The sequence below is a fragment of the Palaemon carinicauda genome, chromosome 15 (assembly GCF_036898095.1).
Source record: "Palaemon carinicauda isolate YSFRI2023 chromosome 15, ASM3689809v2, whole genome shotgun sequence".
In the NCBI taxonomy this organism is placed as follows: domain Eukaryota; kingdom Metazoa; phylum Arthropoda; class Malacostraca; order Decapoda; family Palaemonidae; genus Palaemon; species Palaemon carinicauda.
The window spans coordinates 23325018-23344214 of record NC_090739.1 but is presented as its reverse complement, the minus strand read 5'-3'; the positions used below and the strand labels follow the sequence as shown (position 1 = coordinate 23344214).

Below are 19197 nucleotides of genomic sequence, written 5' to 3'. Positions count from 1 at the left end.
TTGGGGCGAAAGGTAGTGGATTGCCTTTCATAGGCAAGGGTAAAGACTGGTGACTGGGCCACTACCGGCTGAGGGACCAACTGAAAGGTCTGCTGTGGCTGAGCCACTAGCTGGGGAGTAGCGGGTGCCGGAAACTGGCGTTTGGCCTGACGCTGCTGGGGTCGGGGCTTGTTGGACTTCTTAGGCTGTGGAATGTCATCCTGAGAAGATTTCCTCTTTTGGGACATGCCCCACTTGTTGAGAAGGTTCCTATTCTCAGTGGCAGCTCTGTCCGCAATCTCTTTCACAAGGTCCACGGGAAAGAGGTATTTGCCCCAGATGTTGGAGGAAATCAGTTTCCGGGGTTCGTATTTGACGGTGGCATCCGCAAACACGAATTCTCTACAGGCTCTCCGGGCCTTGATGAAGCTGTATCAGTCCTTCAGCAAGGTGGCAAGGTGGATCTTTGCGAGAAACATGTAGAAGCCTGGGACCCGAATGTCCCCGGCCATTGTCTCGAGTTGCACCTGAAGAGACAGAGAGGCAGCCAGCCTTGTTCCCGACGCAAAAGGTACTCTTGTGAGCTTGGGGAGGTTCTCGTTAAACTGACGTCCAGCGATGTCAGCCAACAGCTTTCCAACCGTGAAAGTTAACAGGATGTCTTTCCAGCTTTTATCATCGGGAGGTAGGGCGAGAGAGAGAGGCCTACATTCCTCCAATGTAGGGCAGGGTTTTCCTTCCTCCACCGCCTTCAACACAGAATGCAAGGCCTTTTCCGCAAAAGGAAAGAACATGGTGGGAGGAGCAAGAAAGGACGGGTGTTTCTTGCTTAGGGCCGCCATCTTGGAATTGGTGTAGCCCCTGCTCTTGAGGCAGTCGGCCAGCATAGCTTGAGCCTTGGTGTGGTCGAACACTATGACCTCCTTAGGTTCGGTTTCCTCCTTGGAGACTGGTTCGCACTTAAGACGGATGTAAAAGTCCGGGTAGGCGTCAAAACTAGGGTAGAACTCCACCTCTTCAAGGGGGATGGCGCCTAGTTTGTCATCAACAAAGATGCGTCCGGTCGTGATGGGCATGTGTTTTGCATGCCTCCAGGGATTGGTCACTGAGCAGGGGGGTCAGATCCTTGACTGAAATCTTCTTCGGATGTTTCTTCATACTCATGATTTCCCTCTTAAGGTCTGCATGCCCCTGGTGGAACTTCTCATCCAGGAATGCCACCAGAGCTTGGAGGGTATCCTGGGTGCCTGCCACCGCAGGTACTGGAGTGGCAGATGTAGAGGGGACTGGTTCTGAAACCACGACGGAAGCCACGGAGGGTGCATGGGCGATCTCGCCCTAAGAATCGGGGGTCTCCACTTGATCCTCTTCCTCTTCTTGACCCTCAGCCATCAGGGTCCTTTCAGTGTCTTCGGACACAACCAACATCCTCTCCACTTCGTCGATATGACAGCCTTGGAGAGGGTCCGAAACATCCGGTTCGACCGTCAGTTGGACGCAGGGGATCTCATCCTTGGGAATAACGGCATCAGCAGATGCCTTAGGAAAGAGCAGGGCTCTCATCTTCTCGTTTGAAAGATAAGGCCCCGTGGCGTTCTTTTGGAAACCACGCACCCACTTGCGCAGTTTCTCTCGGGCGTTGTCCCTGGCCTCCGCTGACGGAGGGTTATCGAACGCCTCATTGAGCAGGTTCTTGCATACTGTGCCGGCCTGCGGATCCCAATAGCGAAGGTTCCCCTTCGAGATCGAACAGCCAGCACGGGTTCAGCACGCCAGGTGGCCGTAGAAATTAGGCCGACGAACGCCACAGAAGGCGCTCTCACACTTCACATACTCCTGTAAAAGAAGAGGAAATGAGTATTTGGAAGTCAATACAATTATGACTTACAGTAATCTTAGATTAGAATTAATTTAATAAACTTATAATATAAGATTCCATTTATGTATAAGCTTAGGATAGATAAGCTAGAAAGGAGGTAGGAAAGATACATACTTGTGCATCCCGCCAAGCCAATTGCCGCGACCCCACACTGTAACTAATTCAAGAGGACCATCATGGGCCCTGGGAGGAAGAAGAACATCCGTGTTGGATGAGCCAAGCTTAGTCTTCCTCTAAGGAATTAGGTACAGTGAGAGGGGGAAGCTGAATTCATTCAGTGTATAAGAAAAGGGGGATAAGCTAAGCCCCCTTATCAGGTTAGGTCCCGACAAGAGACTGCGCATGGATGCGCAGAATATGCTGAAAAGATTTTACTGTACAACTATACACAATAATTTTCAGTCTAGGATATAACCATACCATAGGTGTACTGGCTATTATCCATAGCTGATCAATAATAGCGGCTGGCAGGAGGGAGGAGCGACTGTCCACTGTAAAGCCAAGATTGGTGGTGCCCGGAAGCTCGTCTGGCGCTGGCAGGTCCCCATCAGGGATGGTCCCTTCCAAGCCATCAGTCTATGTGGCAGAGAGAGAGGGTGACACCTTAGGTGATTGCAGATCACCGGCAAGCCGGCAGCCAGTAGGTGGCCGGCAACGGCATACCGACACTGACATCACTCAATGAGGCAGGTAAGGTACCGAAGACACTGACGGCTAGTGCCGGCAGAGTGGAGGTGGCAGTAGACTGGCACTAAGAGAGGGAAGGGTAATACCCAGTACCCATTCCTTTCTTCCTCCGGAAGAAGTGTTCAAATGAAAGGGAGGGGTGCGACCTTTCATCCGGCGACAGAGAGCCGACAGTCGGCTATGTTGCCAGTGGCGGCCCAAGGGAGGACCGAAGAACACTCAAAGAAGGGAGGTCCTCCACCGGCAGACCGACTGTCGAATGCTATCCCATAGTTCGACTATATGCGGGAAGCGTAGTAGTATGGACTAACCAACGAAAGGACAAAGCTGAACCCACAACCCGCCGGCACACGGTGGAGTTGTAGGACGACGGACAGGGGTGTGATGGCTAGCCAACACAAAAGGGATAGAGGGGGAGGGGAGTGTATGGGGGAAGCGTAGCTCCCACCGGCACTCCCAGGGGTGGGGATTCTGTTCAGGGCTAGCCTGTCTAGGTAGGAAGAGTCCATTCTCCAGCTTAGGGTAGGTACAGCACCAGTGTCCTGTCCTAAACTATAAAGAAGCAGAATCCCCTTAGACTACCTAACCTATGCTAGGTGAGCTAGTCTCCAAGACCAGGAAAGGCAGGGGTAGGACAAGTCGCTAGGCCACAGGGAGGAAGGGTCGTAACCCAACCAAGTGTGGACTAGGGGGAAGGGCAGAGCCCCACCAACTTCGCCCTCCAGCAGGGACCAGAAGGAGAGTACATTCTCCTAAAGGAGGGCTGGGGATGAACGACTGGTACTCTGAGGTTCTGTCCCAAACTCAAAGCGCATGTACTATGGCAAGGAGAAGGGAAAGAAAAAATCCTAGCCTAACCTACCCGAATGTATCGAGGTTAGGAGGGCTAGGTACCTCAGAGGGAGAAGATTACCTTAGATAAGGTAACTGGGGAGGTGAGGAAGTATACAAGAGCCCTAGCGTTAGGTTAGGGGCAAGGGAGTCGACTACCAAGATCACCGAAACCCCTTTTATACTTCCTAGAAGGCGAAAAAAACATATGTGCAATCACTGAATCTTGTATGTATAAAAGCCTATATCTTCATTTTGTAATATAACACTAGGAACACTTATTATATCATGCAAGAAATAAACATGAACACTTAGGCTATCGAGCCTAGGGGCTAGGCTAACTGTGATCGCCAAAAACGAATACTATAGGCATAATATAACTAATTCCTAGCAATGAAGACTAAATAACTAAAGTTGATAATTAGTTATAAGACTGGGAGGGCTGTTCTGGCTAACTAAATAAAGCATGCGAGGCGAACAGCAGCGTTGAAACATGACGCCTCCGGTCAGGGCACAGCTCCGCCACAAAACACAAGATTTAAAGATAAAAAGTCTTTACTTTACGGCTGGAGCTTTTTTTATACAATACAAGAATATGGTACTCAACTTTTCAGAAGGCGAGGCTGAAGATTGCGACATGATGAAAATTACTTAGCGAGCACTGAGAAAAACACCTAGTCAGAGACGCTACGTAAAAAGGAATGAGGATATGGCGCGCGGATGTGAAGTCAGTCAAGATGGCGGCCGTTTGTTTACATCGCTAGGTACCGTAACAGTAACGCAGGAGGAGAGCTTTGCAACGGCTCCTCCCATACTTGCCACACTACCCCTCGAAGTGTAAACGCTATGTGGGTTGCAGATAGCTATGTGGCGTGTCAAGCATACGTCCCGTTATTATACGATATCCTAAAGGGAAACCTTTTGGGTACTTGCGCCAGAAGTTAGAATTCTGTGAAATCTTTAGTTTCATTCTCTGGGAATATCTACTGTAGTCATATATACCCTTAGGAAGCTACTGAAGGAACCTTCCATCAGGACGTCATGGCTTGAGCCCAAAAAAAGTAACCATTGTCAAGAAACCAGATAGCAGTGAGAAGGCAAATATTGTACGTGTATATCAAATAAATTATAAGACACCAAGTTATCTGATGACAGCGAATTATTGCAAGTGTCGGCTAACTTATTTCCGTCACTGCAAGAAAATGGTGTAAAAATGTAAGTGACAGTATATCATTGTTTTTTACCTAATATTTACAATACAATGCACAGCTTTATTGCATCTTTTACTCCAAAATTACGTTTGTGAACAGGGACCCTTTTTAATTTATAAATTCAGGTTACCTTGCAAAGTAGTACAGGTAATGTTGAAAGACAGGTGCAGTCCTTCCATAGATCACCTCCTCAAGAGTGATGGAAACTCAGATAGGCACTTCATCCCTCCTCTACTCATCTATGGCAAGTAGACTCTCAGAGAGAAGTACTACCAACAAAATTTGTCATGCAGTTACCAAGGTAGATTATACCATATTTGTGATACCACCCAACCTGAGGGTAAGGGGAATGCTGGCTGCTAACCAGTAAAGCTTCGGAAGCTATTGTGGCCACTGCTGGGGAGGTGGCTGTGCTGACTAGCCTTCTCATAATGAAGTCTAGTGAAGCATTATCCTTGTTGATCTTGAAGGCGCTGTAGTTACAGTCACATTTTCAACTACAGTACTGTATTTGCCCTCGTAATTGCCATGAGAAGGGTATTTCCAGATATTCTATTTGTATGGAAGTCCTGAAGAACTTGAAACTAAAGCAATTCCCTGTAGGAGGGTAGAAAGGGACAATCCCCGAGAATTAAAATTATGCCTTGGTAGCCAGTTACTCAAGGAAATAGTGGAGAAAGCCTCCTGTGAGATAGAGGGAATAGATCCGAGTGTGTCGTTCGGGTCCACGGGTCAGAGATGCCTTTATTCAAGTGACGGACCGTACTCTGCTAGCCAATATTAATTAAACTTACACCTTTTAGCCCGTCTATTCCACATTTCACGATTTCTCAAAAATTGTTTGAAGACACCAGTATTCAAAGGGACCCTGAACACTTCCAAACAACCACACGTGTATGACTCCCAGATCAGCTGTTTGTTTCTTTGTACGTCAGAAGCTCCACAATTTCTGCGGTAACATTAAACGCTCGGTACCAGATCTAAGTTTTCTACTTAGATTCAGACCTAGGCTCTTCACGAGAATTTGCAGAATTCTAGAGGAGTGGCTGGGGGTATAGTCTTGACCTCTAATAGAGCTGAAGATACAGGAGTGTTTCACGTGTTCTAAAGTCTCTTCTACAGATCCACTCAAGCCCTAGTAGCCATGGCTTAATAGAGTAGGAAACAGCATATCTATAACTGTGTCCCTAGTCCTTCTGAAGTAAAGAAGAAAATCCCCACTGCCATGGTTCACCACCTTATGACCAGGACCTAGAATACATCCCCACCATGACTTCAATCCTCCATTTCTACCCTACAAAGACGACTTGCGGTAACCAGAATGACATGCTTCCCTGTCCTGGGAAAGGGGGGGGGGTTAACAACTCTTCCTTCAGTACGGAGAGATCTTTAAGCTGCGTGGTTTCTAGCTTCATGCAACAATGAGGTACACGCTTCCACAAGGGAATGAGAATACTACCCCAGATTCGATTACATGAAGATAGAAAGTCGGAACCTGTCCGAGGCACTTCACGATACAGTAACCTATGCTTCCCATTACTTACACGAGTATCCATGGGTGGTAGGGCTCAACCGATCACACGGCAAACTTGGCTCCCCACGCGTAAAAAGCATATTGTCAAAAATAGTGGTCACTGGATGCAGGAATCAATACACTATTAATTAGACAAGATGATGGACATAGGTGAGCCACATGATCGAAGAACTCCAATTACCAATAAGTTAGTTTAATAATATCTCCCCCATCCTCCTAAATGACCAGGAGGCTAGACAAATGTATGCACTCATGTTCTTATATGAACATACATTTATTAAGCAAATACAGCTTAATATTGAAAAAGGTGAAATTTTGCATTGGAAATTGGCCAACAATACTTGTACAGTATAAATAAAATCACCAAAGAACAATTGATAGTGAAATTTAGATTTAGAAATCACCAAATAGTGTAATCTTAAAATGTGCATGTCAAAATGTGAATACTTCCATACGAAATAAATTTTATTTTCCCAATTAAGGTTTGTATAGTAAACTCCATGTACGAACATATAAGAACACAATTTTTACAGGGAAGGGAAATGACACAAGATCTGGACCGCTATTTTATTGAAACATTCTCATATAATATACAAGTAGGCAATCATTTTTAACAGGCAATGTAATGAATTAAAAATGTACATAGCATCAGTCTGGCATTCAGCTTTTTTTATATAAGAGGTGGAGGGCAGTTTTGTAAGTACACACTTTGATTTTGAGAGTAATAATTCTCATTGGGCAGATCAGCAGTGACAAGAAAACTGGGCTTTTACTATTGTTTATTCATTTGAATAATAAAAGCCCCTTCATTAGATCTGAAAAATTTGACTAAGCATGCAGATTAAGGACTAGATTTTCAAACTGACTTGAACTATGCTCTCCTGCCCAAAAGTAATTATTGTTTCTGGTTGCCCTTTTATGTTCACAGCATCAAAGCTCTTCCATTAAGTCCTCACTCACAAAATAAAACTTACATTCATTTTATAATACTTCTTAGTAATCAGAATATAATACTAGAATTATTTGTTTAAAGGGGGAAAAATGAGACCACAAATTATTAAATCAACCGATTAAAAATGAAGTTGATAAACACCATTGGGCAACCTTTTGATTATTAAATGTGTGCGCGTGGTCATTTTCAGTCGTATGCTCAGTTGAAGACATGGGACATTCTTATCACTTGTTCCTGAATGATCTTACCAACATAATAAATAATATGTAGACGTTGGGTGCAAAATTTTCAATTTCTTAAAATCTCCAAAGTAATACATTTGGTTTTTTCTTTACCTTTGGCAATCTTAGAACTTGAATGTGTAGATTTTGCAAATTAAGCCACCAAAAATGATCAGAGATTGACTCCTGATAACTACTTCCAAAGCTACTGCTATATTTCACATATGTAACTTGGATGTGATAGTCTCCCCTTTAGCATCTTAAAGGAGTAAAAATCTTAGACTTGTGCTTCACTATGCAAAATGTCTTCCCAAGGCATGAAATAAAATTTTGAAATTCCTTGTTAGTACAGCATGGATGAAAGGTTTATTTTTGAATAAGGAATAAATTTGTTTCCCTTCTTGTGACAGCTGCTGCTAAAAATGTATTTACGGAACAATTCTGAAATAAAACACTGAAAAGATCTAATTAGCATTAATTTATGCAAAACACACCCAATGATTATTCCAGAATATTTCTACAAAATCTAAGGCAGATTTAGGCTTCATGTTCGTATTTTTGTCATTCATAATTTTCACTCGTTACTTTTAACTTCTGCATTATTCAGTTTCACTAATTCTAGGAGACTGACATTTAAATTTGACAACTTATTACACCACCTGCATTTCACAGGCTTACCAAAGGTAGCAAAAGAGAGTATATGAGATTAGCCTTGTTATACGGTGCCTCAACTGCACTAGACGTGAAACTTGAATCTGGCAATGGGATAAAGATGATCATTCAGCAACAAATACAATTATGTCAGAAATTCTCAAATTATGTAAACTAAAAGTTACTTCTGGGTAAAAGGAAGAGGCTAAGCCTTCAAGTTACTAGTTATGAATTACACGAGTTTAGACCAGTGCATAATCTTAGAGGTCGCAAAGATATTTCATAATGCCTGACATCTTTGCATAGTAGCACGCCTGCGTAGGTTTGTATTATTGACTTCATTTGCCCTGAATCATTCCAAATACAGCATTAAATTAATTTGTACCACGTTTCTCATTATGAGAATAATGCCTCTTTGAGTCCAGCTCAGTCTACAGGACGGGGGAAAATAAAGATTTTCCCGGTTACTGTATTTAGTTTAACCAGACCACATATTTAAACATCATCCTTGCGGAACATGACTCGCCAGTAAAAGTTTATGATAGCTGTAATTACCATTGACTTCGTTATATCTTTAATACACTCTTGGGTACTGTACACGTTTCCCTTACATTATTTTCTCGTATGCCATACGTGTCCCTTCTCTTGGATGTTTCCATTGCTCATTTTACATGTTTCTGCTTTTGTTAGTAGAAAGTGAAGTATCAAACTCTTGCTCATTTCACATTTTTCAGCTTTTGTAGGTAGAAAGTAAAGTATCAAACTCCTTTATAAAAATAAGACCTTTATATGTGCAAGTAATTGCAAATTAAAATAAACAATGATGAAAATATGGCATTCCAGGTAAATCCTCCTGTATTAACATTTCTAACACTAAAAAGTGGCCAGCAAATTCTTCTTAATGTCTCATTGCCTCATCGAGATGTTGCAAGGTTTACAGCAACATACTTAATGTTCCCGAACATCAGATTCTCTCCTTTAAATGATACACATTTTAATCTTTGGCAGTACAGTAATGGTAAGAATGTTTCAAATTCCCCTTCAAACTTCAGCTAGGAACTCTATTGGAAAAAAAAAAAAATTCCAAATTCCAAGCCTTTTGCCCCAACTACATGGTTCCATACTCTAGGGGTGATAATACTACATAGGCCCTAAATGAATATGGTAGAGTAACGCAAACAAAATGTATGTAAATTGAAGAAAAAACTACAAAATCTTCCATAGTTTACCTTTGTACATATCAAACAAGGCAATTACGCATATGCTCAACTCTGTAGTCTTTTCAAGTCAAATAAAAGATAAATAAAACTCAAAAGGGAAAAAAAAAAGTAAGTGATTAAAAGTATTCACATACATTCTATTGTTTAAACTGTTACTCACTGCGCCTCCACCTCATTAATATGAAGACCTCTTTCCTGTTTGGTTGACAGAATATAAGTAATATCACTTCTCTGGATGACATGACAAGGAGTGTTGTTGTGGACTTTCACAATGGGAGAAGGGGAAAAATAGGTTTACCCCTTACAATCCATTGGACATAGGAAACTGTTGGCACCAAGACATTGCATCTAAAAACAAGTTTAAATTCATGAGCAACAAGTATTTTTTTTAAATTGCTTAAATGAATGACCTTTTATTTCTTCAGAATATCATGAGTTAGGATGCATGAGCTACTCAAGACAAAAGATAAATATTGTGCAACTGGAATACATTTATTTAACGTGAAAATTATTTTTTGCAAAATTAAATCAATGCTATAACTCAAAGAATGAATTACTTTGTAATTTAATGATGAAAATTTCAAGTACAATACATAATTACTGTCCCAACTTAGAAAAAGAAAAACGGCAAAATGGAAAGCACTTTATACCATTAAAAGCTGCATTGAAGTTACCTATTGAAGGAAAGGGATCGACGCATATGTAAAGGAAGAAGAATCATTGGATTTTATTCATGTATCAAATCCAGGAACATTTAAGTGCTTCATCACAATGTCACAACTATCATAAGACAACCATGACCTATAGGCACTTTATAAACACACGGACACACTGTACTCAGTAAAGGAACTACAGTTAATACCATGGATTTAGTCTAGCTATAAAAAAGAAACTGAATCCAGGGATACTAAAACCAACTTACTACCTCGGATAACGGAGCCTAACAATTAACAAAAAGTACAAGAGATGTTCACAAGCGAAAAACAAAATTAACGCTTTTCTATAGATGTCTCCAGCTCTTTACCAACCAATGATCAGGAAATCAAGAGGTAAAGAAAAAAAGGCAGGTCTAGATTAATTGTAACTGAATTGGGATATTGAACAATGACCCAACATGCTGATATGAGAATTCAGATGACATTTCCTGTTACCATGACTAGTTAAGGATAATTTTTTTTACTTCTCAAGCTCACATTTAAATTCAAAATTAAACTTCACTACCTAGTAGTGAATGCTTACTGATGGCAAAGTAAAATGACTTGCATCAGTCACAAAGTGTTCCACAATTCTTTACAAAATGGCAAGTGTAACACAAACTATGTACCAAATCACTTTGTATAGCAGCGTACTAAACTGGTCAGATTCTCTCACAGCATTTGCCATTTTACATTTTTTCAGGGTCAATTCCTAAAACAGACAGTCGTTTAGCCTCAACTAGTTTACAGGGTGAATAGGTTTAAAATTCAAATGTGTCCACAAATTGAGGATTATACCATCGGTTTAATCATAATACAATAATAAAACAGATTCTTTACACTTGACCATAATGCAAATGGTCAATAATAGTTTGTTTAATACAAGATGATCCCAACAGGCTTGCATCACGCAAACTATTTTGCCAACTTCTAATATATTTTTAGTGTTTAATTTCCAAATAAAAAATATACAAATTTGGAAAAAAAAAAAAAAAATACCAGAGAAAACTCAACCGCTACTAAGATGACAAACATTTCCTCATGTCAAAAAGCTTTTTTCTTCCCACTGATGCTCTGAGGAACCTACATGACAGAACAATGCTGTACACCAATTAATCCCGGACGAAGATATATAGAATGCAGCAATAGCGTAAATTTAAAAGACTTGCCCACAAAACTTGTTTCTAGATGCAGAGTCCTTATACAAGACACCTATCAGTCAGCCAAAATACATTCCTTAAAAACTGCATGATTTTGCCCATTGTACTCCATGTTCTCTTTTTCAAACAGCAAACACTTAGGTGGCTTACTATAAAGTCCCTTCCGGTCATTTTCTCAGCTCATGAAAGAAGACACATTAGTTCAATAAAAAGAAATTCGATACATACAAAACTGCATACAACTAGTCAATCTCTCGTAATATCACATTAGTTCATTCATTTGTTGCTCAAAATATATTTCAAAACACTAAACCATCACTAGTACAATGCATTAGAATGCTCTGATGCATTGAAAACAGTGATGGTACTTTTGATCACATTGTTCTTACCAGAAAACAGACTGTATTCTTTTTTTTCCAATTCACTACTTCTCGGCTTGATCATTTCAACCGTACAAATACAATGATCTCCCTGATAGAAAAATTTCACAATGTTTCGTATGAAGTCAGTTACAGAGCAAAAAACAAAAATTGCGTTACATAAAGAATCTCAAAATGAAAATTAAGCCTATAATGAGAATGTGGATGTTGCAAAATTTGATGAAATGAGAAACAAATACGGGAAGAATACAAAGAGAGCCTTATCATTACGGACTAAACGCCCAGGATAGTACTTTCTGGAGAAATACCTACTCAAAACTTTGTCAGATTAGTCTGCTTTAATCCAATACAGTAATTTTGAGTGCATTTTCATAACTGGATTAAAATTTACAATTCATAAAAAAAGGAGTTATCAATGCTACATTTGCTTACCGTTTATTAACAAGAATTTACGTCTGTATCACTAAGATTTCATAAGTACGTAATCTAATTTTAACTTTTCAATATAATACTTGATACAAACAAACCCAAAAAGAAAAAAAAATGAGTATAGTTTACTCTGGGTAATATATAAAAAAAAAAAAAAAATGGATCGAACTAATGATGAGCTTTAATCATGCTGCATACTTGGAAAAAACAGGATCTCGACTTCCAGGAGTTCAGACCTTGCAACAAATTGCCATGAAGTGGTTAGCAGAGATGAAATGTAGATGGTGGAAGAGGTCATGGCAACAGCCAGAATGAGGGAGGCGTTGGGGTGTGGGGAGTGGGAAGAAAGGATAATGGAGAGGGCATATGTGCACCCTTACCACCAATCCTTACCCATCTTCCTTTGGAGGTGTAAACCAACCTGTCAAATCAAATTAATATTAGGACCCATATTTTTAAGAGCATTGGTAATTTATTACATATACTTCTTCAAAAGGTTATCTGTTGGTAGTGTGAACGTGAACCAGCCTCGCATAAAAATAACTTTAGGATGTAATTATACTTATAATATCTTTAAAACGTAAGGAAGAACACAACGGTCAAAAACGGTGAAACATGAAAATTATTCCCTTACATAATTTTCAAATTTAATAGAAAACTATGTAGTTTGTCATTTTTCCTAACTATACAAACCTAAGTCTTATTATTATTATTAATACTTGCTAGCAACCCTAGCTGGAAAAGCAGGATGCCATAAGCCCAGGGGCTCCAACTGGGAAAATAGCCCAGTGAGGAAAGGACACAAGAAAAAAATAAAATATTTTAAAAACAGAAACATTAAGATAAATAACTATATAAAAGTAAGAAATAAGATAGAAAAGTGTACCCAACTGTACCCTCAAGCAAGAGAACTCTAACCAAAGGCAGTGGAAGAACATGGTACAGAGGCTATGGCATTACCCAAGATGAGAGAACAATTGTTTGATTAATAGAAGTATGCTTTCAACAAAGCTGAATACAGCTGTTGAATCTTTAACAAGGTGGTGTTAGTTACTACCACGTGGTGAGGAAATCCCTCCGACCAGACTGGCCACTGAGCTGTGACTGTGACCTTCAGCCTAGGACTTACGGAGTGGTAGAGTCAGGAAGTGAAACTTAACAGGACTCAGGTTTGTAGTTAGAAAAATACAATATTACTTTAAAAATGTGATTTGTTCCAACACGCAAAAAAAGGCCTTCTTCTTTTGATAGGCGACTTATCCTTAGGAGGGAGGAAGACCTTAAAACCAAAGTAACTGGTTTACTAACCCAGAAAATGTCAATGAACTTTTGCTCTGTATAGGATTGAAAGTGATTATTCCTGTCAAGGTGTTAGGCTAGGTCACTACCAGGAACTGGTAATGGTAAAAAAACCTAAAACCATGTGGAGTATATGGTGCCAGAATAAATTATCACTTCAAAAATGGATTGCATACATTTGGCCATCTCCCCCCTCACCTTTGAGGATGGGGAAGAAACTTCTAAACAAGTCTTACTTGTAAGAAAAATTACTCAATCATGTAGGGCCACTGCATACTCGGAGCGACTGCTGCATCACAAGGAAGTCGACCTACATCATGAATGCTACCTAAGATGAGATTTTTCTTGTCTTGTGAAGGAGCTAGGTTTGCTACACAATCTCTTGAGCTACTACCTAGGTCCTGACCACGAACTCCTAAAACAAGGTGATGAGATCTTCTATCCTCCAGAATGACTTGTGATAGCCCAAGGTTTGTAGGCTCCAACTTGCTTCAACAGAGCTAGGCTAGTAGAGGACAGTCCCTAGGGTCGAAGTCTAATCTGCCGTCGTTCACTCAAGTTCAAGGGGGATCCCTTGATAGACCTGCAAAATTGTAAAAGTTTTCCTCCATCTTGAACTCCCCAGTTCTCCTCATAAGTAGATGATTCTTACAGAGTCCAGACCTAAGTCCTAGTTGAAAACTTTAATCAGGAACCGAGCGCTGTTTTTCACTAGGAATATTGAGGATCTTGCCTGATGAAGGCAGAAAGAAAACTGCTGGTCAGGCTATCTTCGGCATGTGATAGCTTGAAGAAATCAGAGTCATGCAGTCTCAATGTCATCTAGACTGCTGAGTAATTGGCGAATTTGGAAAAAAAAACATCTAAAATTCCCCGCGATGTTCGAAGGTGTAATTGAATGCTGACAACGGACCAGGAGTGGGGTATACTGTAAATTTATCGCTCAACTGAGTGGCGAGCCAGTCGAGCAAAGGTGAAGACTTGAGGAAAGCAACCTTTTCATCAAGCAAGTATTTAGGGATCACGATTGACTTACACAGGAGTCTTTGTCAACTGAGTATGTTTGCTCATACAGTCTTCCTACCCGGATTGAACTTTTTGATGTAGTCATAAATTTTAGTATTGCCATTCATAATGCTATGTTGTTGAGTTTACAAAGGTATCTCTTGCTCCTGCGTTCCAAGAAGCAGGAAAGATACCAGGCGCTTCCATTTCTGATGGAAAGATGTAAATGCATGGCACTGACCAATACTCTGTATGAAGGCCTACAAGTGGTGAGAAGTGCTGCCAAACATAGCACGTATGTGCTGCGGCGTTTCGACATTTATTACACTGTTCAGAGTGGTCCTGATCTCATTATCTGAGGAACTTTCAAAGGGACAGGAAAATAGCGGTGGCCTCTTCCCTCCGGTACAGGGTACAAGAGCTTGGTCTTATACAAGAATGAGTGCTGGTAGGCGGCGTATGGAGACCCGTATCATGTACCATTCTAGGCTGGGTATGCTCTCAGTACGTACCACTTCCAATACATTTCGTAATCAGGGAGTTTGGTCATTGGGGACGAAACTACGCTGATTGAACATCTTTAGACAACTTCTTCAAGTGAAGTAAAAGCATTTAGCGAACATCAGCACTGCCCTGATAAGTATACCTATAGTAACGAATGCTCCCTGTACATACCCTCTCACCACCTAAGTAGAATGTTTTGAGTAATACACCACCACTCATGAAGAATATCATGTGTAGGTTAGTGGGTTGTGATCTGGAGTATGCATCGGGTTCTTGATCTTGGGGAAACAGCTTGCTTGGATTTAACGCGTGGTACATTTCACAAACCCATCTGTGGGGATTCAGCATGTAGTATTCATGAGTTACCATACAAGAAATCTAGTGAAGGCTGCAGGTATATCTATGGCTTACTGATGAAAGAACTCAATTTTCTGGCCTTACTAGAATGCAAATTACAATCTTGGAGGAAGGTAAACAAGAAGCAAGAACGCATGGATTGGGGATTGCGTTCCTGCAGGGGCAAACAAGAGAAAGTCGTGGGTGCCTACAAACAGGTGAGCCGCGAAAAGACAAGTGTTAAGGATCAGAGTAGCAGCGCACTAACTGCCGAGGGCCCACATAGGTGAGTGCGCTCCAGCAAGTGAGCTAGCATGATGTTCTGCAAATATGAAAAGATCTTACTCACCTCTGCCTTGAGAAGCGAAATCCTGTGTGTGCTCGAGGTCACACGCAACCAGGTGAGGGCATGCACAGGCAATGGAGAGCTTATGGGCATATGTGCAAACATGTAAAGGAATGCGCAGTAGTCATCATCTTTGTCTTTGTTGATGGAAGTCAAGGAGATTCCAGATCCCATAAACAGCACTGTCTTCCCAAACGGAGAAAAATGGTATAACTCCTACATACACAACACCTATTGCAGTGTGTGAAGAGAAAAATGAGGCAGTAGAACATCTTTCTTGTGCTCTGCAATAATTTCCCAACAGATGAGGAACTTCAAGTTTTCCTCCTTTAAACTTGTTCAAGCCAATGATGATGCTCCCAGAAACTCCATAAAGATTCATCACAATCAGTTGAATGTCTTTAGCACCTTTCTAGGAACAGGAAGGCTCTAAAGGAAAGTAGAAGGTGCTGCCCTTATGCTTCACACTCTCTTTGGGAGGAATATTTTACCTCCAACAGTGCAGATCAATTCCAAGCTTCTTGGGATTATGTCGTCGTTACCAAGCCTCATTATGAGGGAATAGTAAGTAAACAGCAAAAATGCAACATGAAAATTAAAGTGTAAACAGCAGAATACAACTGTCAGTCAGCTATAGTTTTTAGAAAACTGCCTTAAAATCCCTCGCACACTACGATCTGCCCAACATCTAAAAGTAAAGCAAAATATTAAAAAATTGGTTCAGAGCACTAGCACAGAATTACATCTGTACTATCTGGGCATCTGAAAACAAAATAAGAGCTTAATGATCGGATAGGTGGGCAGAACTTCTCTGCAACCCAGCAGTAACTGCCATCAACTAAACTAAGTTTCAACAGCCGTATCCCGCTTTGCTGAAAGCATAATCCTATTACAGGACATTTCTAAATTACGTCTACAGCAAGGTACGAAGATTTTTGTTACGTAATCCCTCAACTTAATAAACCTCACCAAATTTATCTGCTTTATTTTTACATTATTTTGCTGTTACCAGTTAAATCCTTTGATACGAATGATAAATTCTGTAATGTGTTGTTCAATGTTTTGCAACTTGTATGAAGGGCAAATCACCAGAGCATTTGTCGAGTTGAGGGGATACAATTATTTTTTCAATTCAATAATGACTTTCATCCTTACCTTTACACTGTTGTTATAACAGTATTAGTTTAACCTGGACTACTAAGTTGACTTTCTTAATTCTCATAGGGTTAACCCAGAATGAAAATTAATTTTATTTGTTGACTTTTTCTACAGAGTTGACTCAATTCTCATAGAATTGGCCCAGAATGAAAATTCATTTTATATATACTGTTTTTTCTAAGTATATTACAAAATTTAGGCAGACTGCAAATTATCTTTAATAATTTTTGGCCACAAAAAGTGATCAATCAAAGATATAAATCTTATATCAATAATTACAATTGAAGAATTCAAACAGCTGGGTAAAGTGAAACTTTCAAGATGCAGACATTTCCTCGAAGAGCGTCTCAATACAGTAACCTGACACGGGTAAAGTGACTGTGACCAATGCAAGGTAAGGAGATTACTTCCCCACACTCAAGTGACTAACCAATTTAAAGTAAAGATATTACTCCCCACAGTCAATTTGCAAAGTAAGGATATTACTTTTTGTTTCTTTAGTTTCTTCAATTAAGGTTTTTATGGTTCCATCTCATTACACAAAGTTTACTATTTATAAAAGACTACATTCATTATAGAATTGGTCTGCATGGCCCAGCAAAGAAGTTGAGGAGGCCTTATAAACCATATGTACAAAGAGTTTGTAACAAGAGAGTTCTCAAAATTGAATAATCTGTATAAAAGTACAGAAGTCCTATAATTGAATTTATAAATTTGGGTCATTAAGCAAAGTCATTCAGCAGCCGTGTATAACTGGGGTAAAACTCACCAGTTGCACTACGAAATTATATTCAGAGGTTGGACAGAAAGTAGGATTGAAGAAACTGAGAACAGAGATACAGTAGGAGACCATGTAGTCAACTGAGCTAGGGGCTGAAAGGAAACTTAAGAGAACCTTCAGTAACGTCATAAGGGTACTGATCCCAGTAGCACCCTACTGGGAAAATTAATCTGTTGAACCAATTCTATTTATTCTATAGGTAAAAATAACTTGCTACTTGATTGTATCATTTCTTCTTGAATGATTCATATTTTAGAAATATTTCTTAATTTAATTCTACCCTGACAAACTGCTCTCCAAGTTATTTACCTTTCATTTTAATTTCCTTTAAAATTGAACAGAAACTTGTATTTTTCAATTCCTGGGTTTTCCCTGATTGTTTGAATAAATTTCAGTGTCTCTTCAAGTTCTAGTGTCAGAATTAGTTTTTACTTCTATAGAAAATCTTATGATAAAATAGGGGAAAATTATTCTGCCATAAATGGTGGCATAAAAAAAGAAAAGAACCATACTCACCATTTTTTTCATGTATCTGTACAAGAGACTTGAATGACTGCTGTGCTCTCGCCAAACTATACTGCCCCTGGAAAAAACCAATAAACCAAAAACTCGTGAGAAAATAGCAGGGATGAACAGTGCAGAAGACAAAGCTTAAAATTACAAGTAGTCACACCACTGGGACCACTTTCATACTAGAATAGACATGAGGGTCTAAGGCCAGACAAAAAAACATTTCTAATTCTTGCTTAAAGCCTAAAATTTCAGTTTATTAATCTAAACTTCATAAAATTAGCCTTTTTGTTATTATAATTAGCCTATTTTTATATAAAATGGAATTATAGGAAAAACAAATTAAACTGCAAACCAGAGTGTTTTCATACATTACTCTTGCCCATTCTACCATTTAGGGGTCTCTAAATTAGATTTAAAGACTGAATCTATTACCTAATATTATGCTGAAGAGGGATAATGCATTTACAGATCTCTCCAGCCTCCTACAATCATAACTTCAAGAGTTAAGGATTTCCAAATGATTAGATCCATTCCTTTTCCCGTGTTTTTTTTTCATCCGTTATTGAAGAAAAACAACACATTTTTACTAGCATCTTCATCTTAAAAAATATAAATCTGCTGGGTCTTCAAGCGTCAGATTGAATTCACCAACCTCAACAGATACTCCCTCACTTCTAAGAGACCGTGGCCTACTTTTAAAAGACAAAAAATACATTGTCGGTGAACCCCACTGTTGCCCCTTTGATCCAGTAAGGGAAATGGAACTCCATCTAAATACCCAAAAAGAAGTTTTCATCCCTTTCTAACAGACTTAGATTCCAGTAAAAATGAGATACGGCCATCTTAGCAGGATAGTTGTGGAACTTTGTGGGATTACAATACTTCATTATGGCTGGTGTATCTCGAGTAGATAGGGTTAGGAACGAAGTGGTGAGGGAGAGAACGGGTGTAAGAAATGAGTTAGCGGCTAGAGTGGATATGAATGTGTTGAGGTGGTTTGGCCATGTTGAGAGAATGGAAAATGGTTGTCTGCTAAAGAAGGTGATGAATGCAAGAGTTGATGGGAGAAGTACAAGAGGAAGGCCAAGGTTTGGGTGGATGGATGGTGTGAAGAAAGCTCTGGGTGATAGGAGGATAGATGTGAGAGAGGCAAGAGAGCGTGCTAGAAATAGGAATGAATGGCGAGCGATTGTGACGCAGGTCCAGTAGGCCCTGCTGCTTCCTCCGGGGCCTTAGATGACCGCGGAGGTAGCAGCAGTAGGGGAGTCAGCATTATGAAGCTTCATCTGTGGTGGAAATGTGGGAGGTTGGGCTGTGGCACCCTAGCAGTACCAGCTGAACTCGGTTGAGTCCCTGATTAGGCTGAAGGAACATAGAGAGTAGAGGTCCCCTTTTTGTTTTGTTTCATTGTTGGTGTCGGCTACCC

General features: G+C 40.2%; 1 protein-coding gene across 3 annotated transcripts in view; it reads right to left on the bottom strand.

Moving 5' to 3' along the window:
- Positions 1 to 6676: 6676 nt before the first annotated feature.
- LOC137654522 (ubiquitin-conjugating enzyme E2 Q2) overlaps positions 6677 to 19197 on the bottom strand; it is a 41994-nt gene continuing 29473 nt past the window's right edge. For all 3 annotated transcript variants that reach the window (XM_068388228.1, XM_068388226.1, XM_068388227.1), the window contains exons 8-9: positions 17775 to 17841; positions 6677 to 12250 (exon numbers count right to left, since the gene is read on the bottom strand). In XM_068388228.1, the coding sequence (XP_068244329.1) occupies positions 12219 to 12250; positions 17775 to 17841 (99 nt within the window). In that variant the 3' untranslated portion in view covers positions 6677 to 12218. The remainder of the gene's footprint in view (positions 12251 to 17774; positions 17842 to 19197) is intronic.